This window comes from Cydia fagiglandana, chromosome 20 (genome assembly GCF_963556715.1).
Source record: "Cydia fagiglandana chromosome 20, ilCydFagi1.1, whole genome shotgun sequence".
In the NCBI taxonomy this organism is placed as follows: domain Eukaryota; kingdom Metazoa; phylum Arthropoda; class Insecta; order Lepidoptera; family Tortricidae; genus Cydia; species Cydia fagiglandana.
In genome coordinates, this window is record NC_085951.1 from 781,178 (window position 1) to 796,882 (window position 15,705).

The 15,705-nt window shown below is 40.6% G+C and overlaps 1 protein-coding gene across 1 annotated transcript; it reads left to right on the top strand.

The window, feature by feature from the left end:
• LOC134674592 (uncharacterized) lies at window positions 1–2,556 on the top strand. Its single transcript, XM_063532704.1, has 4 exons — window positions 1–158; window positions 677–846; window positions 1,346–1,521; window positions 2,323–2,556. Exons 1-4 carry the CDS (start codon window positions 2–4, stop codon window positions 2,540–2,542), a joined length of 723 nt encoding a protein of 240 aa, XP_063388774.1. The 5' UTR covers window position 1; the 3' UTR covers window positions 2,543–2,556.
• The last annotated feature ends 13,149 nt before the right edge of the window (window positions 2,557–15,705 follow it).

Sequence of the window (15,705 nt, forward strand, 5' to 3'; positions counted from 1 at the left end):
TATGTCATCAAAAGTATGGATAAGGTTTGAGAAGCAGAAGAGAGACGGGACATTGATGAGGCTGAGGATACAGGACCTGCCGCCGGAGAGGATCGAGGAAGCCACGGAGCTCATGGTCAGGTACTTCGCCAGGGATGAGCCTTATCGAAAAGCAACAGGTAAAGATAAGATGAAGATAGTTTATTTATCAAGTAGACATATTACAATGGTGAAACTAAATAAAAGCTGGTATAAAATCGTTTTGCAAATACATATTACACACATTTGAATACTAGTTGACGAGTCTGACGACTCTCTGATATTTTTAATGATTTATTTTAAATTAATATAATAAATTAATTAATGTTCATTGTAAGATGAAATGTTTTGAAAAGATGTGCCCGCCGAGTTTCTTGCCGGTCCCATTTTGGGATACCGTCCTCCAAATGAGGAGGTACTTAAAACTTCTCGGGTAGAGGTGTAGGGTTAGTGCCGGCGTAACATTATTTGACGTTCATAAATCATAAGCGCATTGTAATAATATGCCTACTTGAAAAATAAACTATATATATATATATATAAATTTATTTTATGCCTAAAACAAACCTTGTCTTCATGATGAACCTAACTTATGTGATTATGAGCTCCTGTGAGTTCCTGCTATGTGTGCTATAATTTATTTTGTTTATTATTTCAGGTTTTCCAAATAACCCGGAGGCATTAGAAGAATATAGAGATTATATAAACAAAATACTCCGTGACCCTGCGAGTCGCAATGTGATGTGCTGCGCTGATACTGACGCGGGTGAACCATATATGATCGGGATATCCTCGGTGGCTGTAGCTACCGAATCTTATTGGGACATGGTAATATTCCTAGTACAGTATATCGTATATCAGGGCGACCAATGTGTCCAGAAATATTCCGTGACCCTGCCAGTCGCAATGTGATGTGCTACGCTGATACCTACTGACGAGGATATAACCAGGACACTATCGGGATCTCATCGGTAGCTGTAGCTACCAAGTCGTATTGGGGTTTGGGGTATAGTAATATTCCTTATGGTATAGTCGCCATCAGATATATCAGAGGGAGAGAGGGGGAGGAAGGGAGTGAGGGAGATCGTTGATAGAAAACACCAATTGAAACAAAAATAATGTATGGATATAATCACGCAACTTTTCGTAGCATGTTTTACTTTTATTTTGGCCTTTTCAATGTACAATAAAATTGTCATCTTTGGGGACCAGTTAAGATCTGGCTACAAATAAGTAGAGGGGGATGTTGCCTAGCAGTGGGACACTCTATAGGTAGACAGAAATAAATAGGTAGAATAAATAAATAATTAAGTATCGTTCCTCACAGACCGCCGGCAAAGGAACAGAAGAAGCTAAGAAGATTAGCGCGATATTCTACGACGTGTCCCACTCGTTCGACCTGTTGAAGGAGTTCAATATTACTTCATATTATTCCGGAAAATCTCTGGTAGTCGTGCCGGAGTACAGGGGTTACGGGATCGCGCAGAAGTTCCTGACAGTGAGGTAGGTACGATTATTTTAGATATTCCACTCGTTCGACCTCTTGAAGGAGTTCAACCTCTCGCCCTACTACTCCGGGAAATCTTTGGTGGTAGGTGGAAGTTTCTGACAGTAAGGTACGATCATTTAAGTTATTCTACGACGTGTCCCATTACTTCTTGAAGGAGTACCTCATCTTACTACTTTGGGAAATCGTTGGTATTCGCGCCGGAGTACAGGGATTATGCGATCACAGAGAAGGTTCTGACAGTGAGGTACGATTATTTAAGGTATTCCAAGACGTGGCTCACTACCTCTTGAAGGAGTACAACCTTTCATCTTACTACTTTGGGAAATCGTTGGTGGTCGCGCCGGATTACAGGGGTTATGGGATCGCGGAGAAGTTTCCGACAGTCAGGTACCTACGATTATTTTACTACGACGTGTCCCACTCGTTCTACCTTGTGAAGGAGTACAACCTCTCTCCCTACTGCTCCAGGAAATCTTTACTACAGGAATACAGGTGCTACGAGATTGGGGACAAGTATCCCCCTAAAACCCTACGTATTTTTTTTTTTATATAGGTATTCCACAATCTATTTGAACATGAAACGTCAAACAGCAGTTCCCTGACTTCTTTTTCTCAAAAGCAACCTCTACATCCTCTAATACATAATTTTTTTTTTCCTTTTAACCACTGTAAACTTATAAATAAGACTAAACTTTGTGTAACTTCGTACCGACGTCCACACGACGCAAAAGTCTAAGCGGTTAACAGGTGCCTTCTTCAACAAATACCTAGAATTTAATAAATTTGTTTAACAGACGCCTAATGTGTGGAGCCCACGGCATACCCATGACAGCCGCATGGATGTCCACGTTCGCGACCCAGATCGCCGCAGAAAAAGACGGCTGGCTGACTCTCTGTGAGCTGGACTACGCGGACATAGCTCGGAGGCATGGCGTTAGCTTTGAGGGGGTACCCCCCACTAATAAATACATGGCGGCTTGGCCTCTTTCTGAATCAAATAGCCTTGATAAATAAACTTCTTGTAAATATTTCTTGAGTTATACTCGTAGTTGGTACGTTTAGCTCGGAATTAGGATGTTATCGGGACTAACTACAAACTTACAGCTTATGTATCGAGCTTGTATGTATTTATAAATATTTTTAAACAATACACGTTTCATAATTACAGTATTATTTTACCCTAAAGTTATTTTTCTTAATGCTAATCTCCATCAAATCTCTGCAACGTAAAAACGCGGCTTGGCAATAAAGCGAGCAATCTATCATCAATTTAACTTTGCTGCTCGTTTTATGGCAGGCGCTTACATTATGCACGAAAGTTCAAACATTTGAAGCTAATCTTTCGTTTTATTTGCGTCCAAAGTACGCTTAAACTGCGGTTTATAGCTTAGAATATGGTGTAAAGGACTTTCGGATCTGGTGGTAAACTTTATTTGAATATAAACCGTTTTATTACCTGGTAAACTCCAGATGTTGAACTTAGTTCTTAAGCCGCTCGGAAGCGGGAATACATAAAGTTATATTATTGACTTCATTATCAAGTAAATGATTAGATTCGAGCAGATTATCCATACATCAAAAATTATTTAGTTGACACAACAGCCCAACTTCTGCCCGCGACTTCGTCTGTATGGTATGATGATTTTATTTTATTTTTATTTTATTTTATTTATTAAACTTTACACATAAATTAACAGTATGACACCAAAGCACTTATGTGGTATATTACATTATAGTATTAAAATTCTAAAAATATTTATACAACAACAAATAAACTTATAACAATGAGATCCGGGACGCATTTTTACATTATATTATTTTCTATGCACCTTATCAGATTCCTGTAAAATACACCAGCACTATCAGCAAATATATCTAGACACGCGGCAGCGTGTCAAGCCAAGTTCAAGCAAAGGAACTGGCTAGCCAGCGCCGAGTGTAATATTACACGAACCACTTGGTGCCACTTTTGACCCTTCTATAACTCAAAACATCTTTGACGTAAACACATAAAACTACGTGTGTTTAATTATATCCATAAGGATATCTAGAAGCCCAAATTTCATGAAGCTAGCTCAAACGGTTATAAAGATATGAAGGTCAAAAAGTCGTAAATTTTAAGACTGACTTATGACTTATAGTACCTAAACCTAACCTACTTCGAGATGACCTAGAAGGATGAAATTTGGAATCCAGCTTGGTTATTGTGTGTAACCGTAGGAAAAAATCTAAAAATAAAATAAAGTTAAAAAATAGGGGGGGTCCCCATACAAAAAAACCATTTTTTATTGGGACTGACATATAAGTACCTAAACCTAACCTACTTCCAGATGACCTAGAAGGATGAAATTTGGAATCCAGATCGGTTATTGTGTGTAACCGTAGGAAAAAATCTAAAAATAAAATAAAGTTTAAAAATAGGGGGGGTCCCCATACAAAAAAATCATTTTTTATTGGGACTGACATATAAGTACCTAAACCTAACCTACTTCCAGATGACCTAGAAGGATAAAATTTGGAATCCAGCTCGGTTATTGTGTGTAAGCGTAGGGAAAAATCTAAAAATAAAAAAAAGTTAAAAAATAGGGGGGTCCCCATACAAAAATAATATTTTTTTATTGTAGCGTTGGAACCGTTACAAGCAGATATTTGAAACTACCCCAATATATGTATTATTATATTTGCTATATTAAAATAAAGTTTAGTGAAAAAATAAGTGGTGTCCCCATACAAAAAACTTGTAATACGCTCTAAACAACCGGCCAACGGTGTGTCGTCGGCGGCGCGCGGCACCACATAATTATACAAAGAACAGAAGTAAAAACCATACAGCGGAAACACAAGAAAAAACATTAAATCTCAATACCTGCCTAGTTTTCTCTACAAAAAGTATTGATATCCCACCAAAAACATAAATGTAAAAAAGGAGAGCCAAGTTCAATACAAAAATTATGCTTGGCTGTGGGGCTCGCCGCAAAAAGAATGGAGATCTAAATGAGTGCCACTGCCAAGTTCTATGCAAAATCCAAATATGTATTTATAGGAACAAAATAACATTATAAACAAGTATTAAACTCTATTTCTTTGCTTTATTGGATACCTATAACAATTGCTGTTATTTAAAAAAATGTGAGATCTTAAAGTAGGTTAGATTTGGCTTGGCCAGATTTTATCAGAATTACAACATATATAAAATGATTGATGTAATGAAAACTGGCCAAGTCAAATCTAACCTACTTTGAGATCTCACATTTTTTTAAATAACAGCAATTGTTATAGGTATCCAATAAAGCAAAGAAATAGAGTTTAATACTTGTTTATAATGTTATTTTGTTCCTATAAATACATATTTGGATTTTGCATAGAACTTGGCAGTGGCACTCATTTAGAGCTCCATTCTTTTTGCGGCGAGCCCCACAGCCAAGCATAATTTTTGTATTGAACTTGGCTCTCCTTTTTTACATTTATGTTTTTGGTGGGATCTACATCATCTGACTCCAGTATGATGCGGTTAAGAGCAGTTCGGGCCCGAGCGGTGGGAGCGTGGGCGCCGCGCTGCGTGCGCGCGCCGGGGCCCGCGAACAGGCGCCGCCGCCGCCGCGCCGGCACCGCGCCGCCCGCGCCGCCGCACCCGTCCGGCACGCCTGTTGCGACGTTCGCCCGCGGCACTTGCAGTCCCATTCTCTCAAGCACGGATGCGCCATCTACTTTATTATCATGATAATAATGATAAAAACTACCCTCTGTTCTTCCTCGGGCTTCTGACTACATATCTCCATACCAAATTTCGTCTTAATCGATTTAGCGGTTTAAACGTGAAGAATAAAGAGACAGATAGACTTTCGCGTTGATAATTTTAGTAGAGATTTGTATTTACAATACTCAAAAGTTAAGAACAACAATTATTTATTATGCTAACAATTTTTACGGGCAAAAAATTACAGCGGGAGCAGTTTTGGCTGATATTGTGAAACTGAGTTCCTTTTAAGTTGTAGGGATAAACGACTTATTTTGTATCCACGTTTATGTCCTCAATAGTTCATAAAAATCATTAGCAGGCGGGTTGTTACAATAAAATTGGTCTATCGCCATTTTTAGGCCCTCGATTTTGAACTAAAAATAAAAATTGCGATTGTTGTAGGTAGGTACGTAGTCAATGTTGAATAGACCTGGGCTCGTCACGTTGTTTAAACGGAATAAATTTAAGAGCAAAGTGCGGCGTGCCCATGGCCTTCCCATGACCTTGGGTCTATTGCTTAACCCTATCCCTTTTGACGGTCATGGAATACATTTAAACTAAGAAAGTTTCGTAAACAACCGGTTAATCGAGAAAAACAATCTTACTCTACGTCTTAGCTCGATATTTTTGTATCGCTTCGTAGTTCGTACTCAGCAAACTAACAGCCTGCCTATGGACACACTACCCTATCCTTGTAAGGCCCAATGTCCTATTTTAAGGACTGAAATGTAAGAAGGTGTGCTAATAAACGCACATTTCATGTGAACTTTGCAATTTTTGAAAATTCTCTCTAGCATAATGCTAGTTTCTTTTCAATAGCAATGCAGAGTTTCGATGAAGACTAAAGGGGCCCACAGATTACCAGTTCGCCGGACGATATCAGCCTGTCAGTTGTTCGGAACTGTCAACTTAGGGTCTCCCCTAATATATCGACGCGCATTCGGCAAAAGCCGATAGGAAAAAGCTTTATGTCCGCGCAATAAGAGCGAAAAACCGGTCGACGCGTCCGGCGTCGTCGGCCGTCGCGAGCCGAGCCAAACGACGACTTTTGCGCTCTTATTGCGCGGACATAAAGCTTTTTCCTATCGGCTTTTGCCGAATGCGCGTCGATATATTAGGGGAGACCCTTATGCGATTAACTGACTGATATCGTCCGGTAAACTATAATCGTCCGGTAATCTGTGGGCCCCTTAAGAAGAGCCATTTAAATAAATCTGCAACATCAAACTTCACAAAACGCTACCTCCAAAACTAGGCTAAGCCCTCTCTAAATCAAAAACGCCGTAAGTGTCCAAGGCTAACATACGTAGTTACGACATTGCACACGTAACTTGGACACCTTGCCGGACTGGTTACGTAGGTTTACGTCACACACCTGTTATGGGTCACAGGTCGCACGAGGCGAGATTTTTAAGTGGTTTTTCGTGAATTTGGTGATACTCACTTTACTGCTGAGTCGCGACGACCCGAAGTGGGTCTTGGCCTCCGACGCCACAGACCGCCTTCCTTCTCAGCCGTTTCTGTCCAATTGACGGCGCCGAGCTTGCTAAAATTTGCACTTCTTCTCTCCAAGTCTCCAGCAGTCTAGGTCTTCGGTAATGTAGGGCGTCCAGAAGGTCTTCGGTTACTTGGTACGTCAGAGTAAGTATACGCGCTCCAGACGCAGCTTTGCCTGCCTTTAATTTAGTGCTGGTATAAGAAAGCACGTGGATAGTATGCCAAATTCCCCATACAATCAATTAAAATATCAATAATGCCTATAATCAAGGGTCTAATGTAATGATTGTTGCGTTTAACTCGTTTGCCATCATGGCCGCCATTTTCTAACATGACAATCATGTTGATTATCATCATCATCCTCGCTTAGTCCCGGCTTTTGCCACGACTCATGGGAGCCTGGGGTCCGCTTGAATTGGAATTGGCGTAGGCACTAGTTTTTATACTTTAGTAGCCATCTGAAATTAATCTAAACTTGTAGTCGCTCTATTTTAGCAACAAAAACTAGTAGTTACAGTCGACCTCAAAGATATGTTTACATTTTTCGCCTTATTACAAAGGCGTAAGGTCCAAAAGTGTAAACATATCTTTGACGTCGACTGTACCAGACATAGATTTACATATGTGACGTAAATTTTCATGTCAAGTAAGACAGAATTTAAGCATGTCGTTTTGAAATGAAAGCTTAACTTCGATTGTTTAACCTTTTAATGGCTCCTATACACGATGGGCCAACGCCGGCCACTCCAAGGGACGCATTTATGCGTTAGAGGGAGCAAGTGATATTGCTAACTCATTCTACCGCATGGCTGCGTCCCTAGGAGTGGCCGGCGTTGGCCCATCGTGTATAAAGGAGCCATAACATAAGTAGGGAATACTTGTATGTATAGCTAGCTATAAAAAGGTGGTAATATTCGCATAATAGTACTGAGGTTGATAGCATCCATAGGTTACAAAGTCCGCTCACCTTCAGGCACTAGGTTATAGACTAGAAGTAGGTATGTATATTGTATATTATGTGTCGAAGACGAGTCAACGGTTCCACTTTGTCTCTTACCATTAATGACAAGCTTTGCTTGTATCTTTATTAGAGATGCACCGTATATCCGGTTACTATCCGGTATCCGGCCTATCCGGTCAGTATTTTACTATCCGGCCGGATACCGGATAGTGAACTACTATCCGGCCGGATAACGGATAGTAACATTGCTTGATTTCGGAGTAAACAAATTGGATTTAAGAAACAAACACGGTCATGATCGTACTTGTTTATTATTTTAAAACAATTTAATCATTCCACTGACTTGCATGCGCACTCATTTCGAACCTAGGAATGAGTCCCCGCGAACGTTTACTAAGAAACAGGTCAAACCTACAGAATGCGCACCTGAAATACCGAAATGTAGGTATAGTTCCGCTGGCCGAATATTCGGCGGCCGGATACCGGCGATTCGGCCGATGGTCAGGCCGAATATCCGGTATCCGGCCAAACATCTATCCGTTGCATCTCTAATCTTTATACGAATAACTTGTCAAAGCGTCCTTATGGCAAGCAACAAAGGGCACTTTGCTTGGAAATGACAACCGCAATTGCAACCGTTTGGCAAAAACAAAAACTTGACGTAGGAATGACCTTGATAATCAGGTTCATTGGAATATTGATAGTTATAGTTATTTAATTTTATGGAATAATAATGAAGATGACGTCAAACGAGTGCGATCAAGATCAAGATTTTTTTAATAAAAAAAACATTTACATATTAGTCTTACATATATAGGCACTAAATAAAATTAAGAAAACCAAAATTATACCAAAAAAATCCATTGAAGTTATTTGGAAGAAGGCTGATAGTTGAGTCTGATACAAACTGCTGGATCGATTTTTATCAAAAATACCTACGAACCACTGGCAAGGAAACTAAGTTTAAAAAAAAACCGCATCGGTATCGGTTCATCCATTTGAGAGCTACGATTACCACAGACATACACATACACAGACAGACCGACGGACATTGGCGTCAAATATATAACAACCCTTTTGCATCGGGGTTAAAAATTATTTGTAGGATTTAAATATAATTACTCTTTCTGACAATGCGTAGTAGGGAATGCAAATCGGTTATTTTTTGTATGGAAATAATCGGTTATTAACCGAAACCGCGGTTATTTCCATACAAAAAATAACCGATTTGCATTCCCTAATGCGTACCTATGTAGGTACACATTTTCTTTTCGATACGATCATCCTGAAAGTACACGGCCCATTTTTCCTCTGGCACTTTTTTATGACAATGGGCCCTCAGTAGTAAGTAGGTAAGTATGTTTTAATGAAGTTTGTTTTTTACTTGACTCGTTTAGTTACCTCAGATTTTTTGAATAAAGTACATATTAGAATTCTAAGGCCCACTTGCACCATTCCACTAACCCGGGATTAACCAGTTAAACCTGGCGCTACCATGGTTACCAGTACAATTTGACATTAGGTTAACGGTTTAACTGATTAATCCCGGGTTAGCGGAATGGTGCAAGTGGGTCTTAAAGTAATAGGTATGTACCTACTTAATTATGAGATATAATTTAATATTGTGTACCGCACTATTACATTAACTTATCCTGTTTTTCTAGAATATAAAAACATTCTGTCAGATTTACCAATATGTTGATTTTTTAGGGTTCCGTACCCAAAGGGTAAAACGGGACCCTATTACTAAGACTTCGCTGTCCGTCCGTCTGTCACCAGGCTGTATCTCACGAACCGTGATAGCTAGACAGTTGAAATTTTCACAGATGATGTATTTCTGTTGCCGCTATAACAACAAATACTAAAAACAGAATAATATAAAGATTTAAATGGGGCTCCCATACAACAAACGTGATTTTTGACCAAAGTTAAGCAACGTCGGGAGGGGTCAGTAGTTGGATGGGTGACCGTTTTGTTTGCTTTTTTATGTTTTTTTTTTGCATTATGGTACGGAACCCTTCGTGCGCGAGTCCGACTCGCACTTGCCCGATTTTTTAAATACCTACGTCGCTAAAACCGGTTACGCAAATGCAAAGTGAAGCGCATAAATTTTGGAAACAAATACATATATTTAATATTTACACGCACAGGAAAAACGTGAAGATACATCAAAATTCAAGGAAAAAACAACGTAGGTAAATGTTTTATTAGTAATAAGAAGAATATTACCACCATATACCATACACCTAACCATATACCAATCATTAATGAGTCTTTATTTAAAACCATAAACATAATACTTACATTGGATACAATATTAAAACTAAAGTTAAACTAGAAATAAAATAAAAATACAAACTATAAAATATACTTACCTACAAAAAACCAAACTATAAAAAGAACACCCCGTCCAACAGGTCGGACTGCGGCATGGACCCCATGACACTGGCGGCATTACCTCTCTGTATCGCAAGGGAAATACGTTGAGAGAGGTACGCACCAGCCCTGGGGTCCCCTGTGGTGTCAACCAGCCGCGCCGATAGTGCTCCTATAAATGTTTTCATGTCGGCTGACCAGGGACCCAAAGTCTCAACCGCGAGCGCCGCAAACTCATAGTCGTTGAGCAACGTCGAGTATTTGCGGCGCTTGAGAACTTGGGCCTGGTCAGCCGCAGCGCCGGCCCGAATGCGGGTCCCCTGAATGTGGGATTGCGCAAAGGTGTCGACACATGTTGCGTCCCACACCAGGGCCCTTCCTAACTTCCACGGCACCAACGTGGCTCCGTCGGGACGCTTGCCGTCGTCCCTCGCCATGCCCACGGGTTCTAAAACCGCAGGCACAGACACGGTGGCAAGCGCGCGACGGACCAGATCGTTAATCGTGCTGTGGCGGAATATTCGGCCGGCGCTTCTTGAACATGAGAGGCCATGGCGGCCCAACTGGTCCACATCCTTGCCGCAGACGCACGTATGGGGAACACATATTCTGGATCCAAGCCTCAAGCATATTGCTATCCTTAAGCTACTTGGATCCAGAACAGTGCCGACCTGTCGAGATGGTAGAGCTTTTAACCAGTGGCCTGACTCGGGGACCGAAACGGCCAGGATGCGCGCACGCTCAGAATCGTCCGGGCTTTGTTCGATGAGTGAGGCGTGGGCTAACTTTAGACGTGGGGAGTCCCAGTCCCGTTGACAGTGACGGGCAACTGGGATGTCCGCACTCGGGCATGACTCACACCAGGCCTCCCTGGCCTCCTTCAGGTTCGCTATCTCATCGTCAGGTATCGAAGACTGGTTTAAAATAATACCAACGAGAGATAGCGAGCCGTATACAGAGGCCAGAAAAGCGGGTAGAGCCGAACTGGCCGTAGTGCGAACGCCCAGTCCACCAAGTCTTATGGGGAGAGCCGCTTGGGTCCATGAACAAGTGTCGAGATGAATGTTGAGAGTTTTGGAAAGAGTTGCCTGGAGGGAGGAGTCGATAGAAGACAGGATGGACGGAAATTTCCAAATTGGGCAACTGCGGAGTAAATACATGAATTTGGGTGTAAATAAGCAAAAACGGATGATGAAAAGAGCCATATGGGGATTTATTTTAAATAGAAGGTCTGATGTATTATTGAATAAATTTAATTTACAGTTAATAACAGGAGCAATTGATTCTTCAAAAATTGGTGAGCCTAAAAGGGTGAGGGATGTTTTGGAATGAACGGAAATATTAGGTAAAACTGCGTTAAAATTTGTTAAAATATCTATTTTTGTGTTCAATGGAACGTGATCCGGAATGAAAATTTCGCATTTAGTGAAGTTTAATGTAAGCCCAATTTTCGAAAATGTATCTATAATACATTGTAAGTCTTGTAAGACGGTTAGTGCGTCTCCACCAAGGGAGCCGTCATCTAAGTACCATAAATTGAATTTAGAATTTAGAGATAATGGGGTGAATGACCAAACTGAAAATTGCGGGCCCAAGCGGGTCTCCCTGTTGGCAGCCCATACTTGATAAAATAATGTCATTTCCAAAAAGTAATTTAGATGGTGCTCCGTTGCATTGCCAAAGGTATTTGTAAAGTTCGGGTAGTTCTTTTTTGACTTCTGCTAACAGAGCACCGCGGTCGACCGAATTAAATGCATTTTTGACATCAATTTTAACAAACACTTCGTAATCCGGACGATTAAGGAATGTACGCGCAGCGTGCACTGCTGCCTCACAACCACCCTTTACGCCGAAACCTAGTTGTCGAGGTTTAAAGATCCTTGTTAGCCTTTGGTTGAATTGTCTGCAGCATAGTTTGGAGGCTAAGCGTCTGAGGGTGCACCCGACCGCAATCGGGCGGGTACCGCCGTCCTTCTTGGCCAACGCCACCAGGTTCGCGCCGTATAACAGAGGCACAATGTCTGTGTTTACGCGGCCTGAAAGCATCAGGTTGATTAACGCTGTTATTTCTCTGAGTAGGGCCGATCTCGCATCGCCTAGCGTCATCGCAGTCAGGTCTTTTAAATGCTGAGGAGACAAGCCATCCATCCCACCGGCGGACCCGTTGGGGAACGAAGCTATGGCCTGACTCACGGCATCTTCAGTGACAGTGACAGAGGGATCATCGACGGAGGGAGGATCTGGCAGTTTTGAAGAAATGGGAGGCTCTGGGTGTTTTTCTTTTAAGGCGGCGTAGGTAGCAGCCGAGTGCGCAGCCAAGTCGTCGCTAGAAAATAAAAGCCGGGCAGCACCACTCACATTCCCATCTGAGAGTTTATTTTCTATAGATTTTATTTTCGTATGAAGTGAATTATGAGTTGAGCGAGCATTTATGAGAATTTTTAGGGATCTCTGGTAGATCGGATAAAAAAGACGTGTTGGTTTTAATTTGGGAGGTGAGTGATACCTTTTTTGATTTTTCAGCGTGTAAAACTGTGAATGGAAACGTGAGTAGACGCTCCCATGCTTTAACAGAATTTTCCGCGACAACTTTGGCCACACACTCGGTGAGGCAGCGTGCGACGGTGAAACGCGCACCACGGGGTATTCTTTTCACAATTGGAATGTTGGCCTTCAACAGCCCTAGCCTGTCCGCAAGCGATATTTCAGCTGGCGACGGTGTCGCTGTAGGGCCCCCGGCGGAGGAAGACCCTGCAGGTTGAGAAGCGCTAGGAATCGGGGGGTCGATAGCCACACGGGTGCCATGCCGGTAAGCCGTATGGATAGCGAGACCTCGCCGACCTTTGTATTGCTTTCCGTCCGAGCAAACAGGGCAATGCAGCAACTCCGGCGGGTTCAGGCACGGTTGCGAAGGCATAAACACTATAAATATAAAATATAAACTAAACAGCTATTATTATAAAATATGAACAGCATTGAGTACCTACAAATAAAATCGTAAAAAAGGAATAAATACCTACTATTAAATATAAAGTAATTATGTACAACACACGATAAAATAAAAAAAAATAGTCTTGATTTTTGCACCGATTACTAAATGCACACTAAATGGAAAGAGAAGGTTATACACTCAGGAGCGAGGAGCTGTACGGCGCGAGGTCGGGACACTAAGTATAGGTAAGTAGGTATTTAGTTTTTCATAGGCAGTGGGCAATTGTAAGCAGCAAGCCCAAAATCCTGAGCAAACATTGGGTAAACATTATAAAATTTGTACTTTCACTGTTTGTTTATTTTGATGACGGCTGTCATGTCACCCGGCCGGGCCATCGGCGGCGTTATTTAAAGTTTCCTCGGGCAGCCTGCGGGAGGCCTGCGGTCTCCGTGGAGAGATAACACAATTTGGGGATCGTCTATTGATTCTCACTTCAAATTGGTCGAAAAATTTGCAGATATGGTTGAAAATAATTTTGTTTCGGGAAGAGATTTACTTTTACGTGTTTTTCTGTTGCTAGGCTACATTCACCATATACCATAGTATTGACTACCATTTCGTATGTATCTCTCTCAGTTACAAAGGTTACCTGGAAGAGATGCCTTAACGGGATAAGTCCGCCTGTGTACACATATCCTCTATTCGCTCTGTGTTATTACTTGTTTTGTGCAATAAAAAGTTTACTACTACTAATAATATTAAGCTTTTTGTACATAATTTAAACTTTGTAGGGTGAATAAACCTCTAGAGTCTAAAAGCCGCAGAGGGCAAATTGTACAATCCATCAAATAATGAGTTTTTGGCTAAAATTTCATTTTTAGTACAAGCTTTTCTCGCTGACTGCAGTTTTCTTAACACAGGCAACTAATACTCATCGAGATAATTATATAAAAACCCCTAACACAATTAGGTTGCGTTGTTTCATCACAGAGTCCCTATGGCCACCTCCTGTCTCCATCATCAGATCAGCTCGATGTACTCACTTTCTTACTTTTCGACTGTAATATTATTAACTATTTGCTTACTTACGAGTACATACCTACTTATAAGGCATAAGGCAATCGAATTTTGTACCGTAAAAAAATACATAATTTGGTTGTAAATTAATACCAGTAGGTACCTACCTGGTACATACTCATTAAAAAGATCCTTTTAAAGAAGACATAAAAAACATAAAGGGTAAAAGACGTAAAGGGTCACCTTTAGGTAGGTATTAACCTAACCTTAATAAGGTCATGTCAGATTTATTCCTTTTTCGATTATGCATAAAGAAAATAAGCCGTCAATCTTATTAAGCGTCTGAGCTCACTGGGCTTCTTAATAAGAAAAACATATTTGAGTAGAGATTTTAGCGGTTTTGCGAAACTTTAAATAAATATAGGTACTTACCTCTCATACTAAAAAGATATTGTAAGATGAGAAAATGGAAGCTATTAAGTTCATTAGGCATAAAGAATACAGGTTGACCCAGGAGACGTAAGCAGGATTCAATTAAATTATCGAACGAGCGAGCGAAACGAAGTGAAGTTCTTATCGAATGATAGCCCAAGTAGCATGGAAGTGTCGGCAACATCAATATACCAGCCAATTTAGAACTTAGAGTGATTTAAGAGACGTATAAGAGTGTCAGAAAAGATTTAAGCTGTATAAAAGGTATTTTACAGACATTATACAGCTCAAGCTGTATAAAATCATTATAAAGGATTCTGCGGAATCATGGGATGCTTTATCAGAATATAGAAAATCTACTATAAAACTAAAAGTGTTGTGAAACACTACAAGCTAATTTTATCGTAAGAGCTGTATACAGGCTGTATTGTAGTATCATTTGGCACTTGTAGCTGTACAAATGTATCTGTCAACCCCGTTTTAAAGCTATTTTTTATGGCGTAATTTTACTCTCCTATAACAATAGTAGTTGTCTACGTAGCTGACTACGTAGGAAACACATGCCTTAACCTAGCCCTTGACGGCCCCCGACCCCGCGGCAGACCAAAAAAGCGATGGCTCGATGTCGTGAAAGCAGATATGAGCGTAAATGGGCTCACACGAGACGACGCCCAGGATCGCGCAAAGTGGAGGAAAGCAAGTAGGAAAGCGGACCCTGGCAAAGGCCGGGATAACGCTAGGTAGAAGAAGAAGAAGAACAATAGTAGTTATATAACTTCTGTCTGTAAGGGTATTATAAAACTAAACGAATAAATGGCAGCTATAGTACAGCTTTTTTCTGTATTACTGACAGAGCCGCTTATTTCTGCGTAATTTTACACTCGTATAAGTATATATTTCGACCACGAAAATAAAAAATTGTAATGAACAAAATTAATAATTTAGAAAATTATGAAATGGAACGAAGAATAGACCAAATACATTTGGACCTAAGGGTTTTTTTATTTGTTATACGGAACGGATCTCTAAAGAGACTTATAACTTAGTTCAAGTTCAAGTTCTTTATTGTATGTAAGAATCAGGTTACATTGCAGGTGGAATATACAATTACATATTTAGTTACACCTAAACTTTACCTTTTCAGGTGTACATACATTTACATTATACATATTTAGTTACATATTAGGAACACTAATGATAAACTTAAATAATCATTTATACAG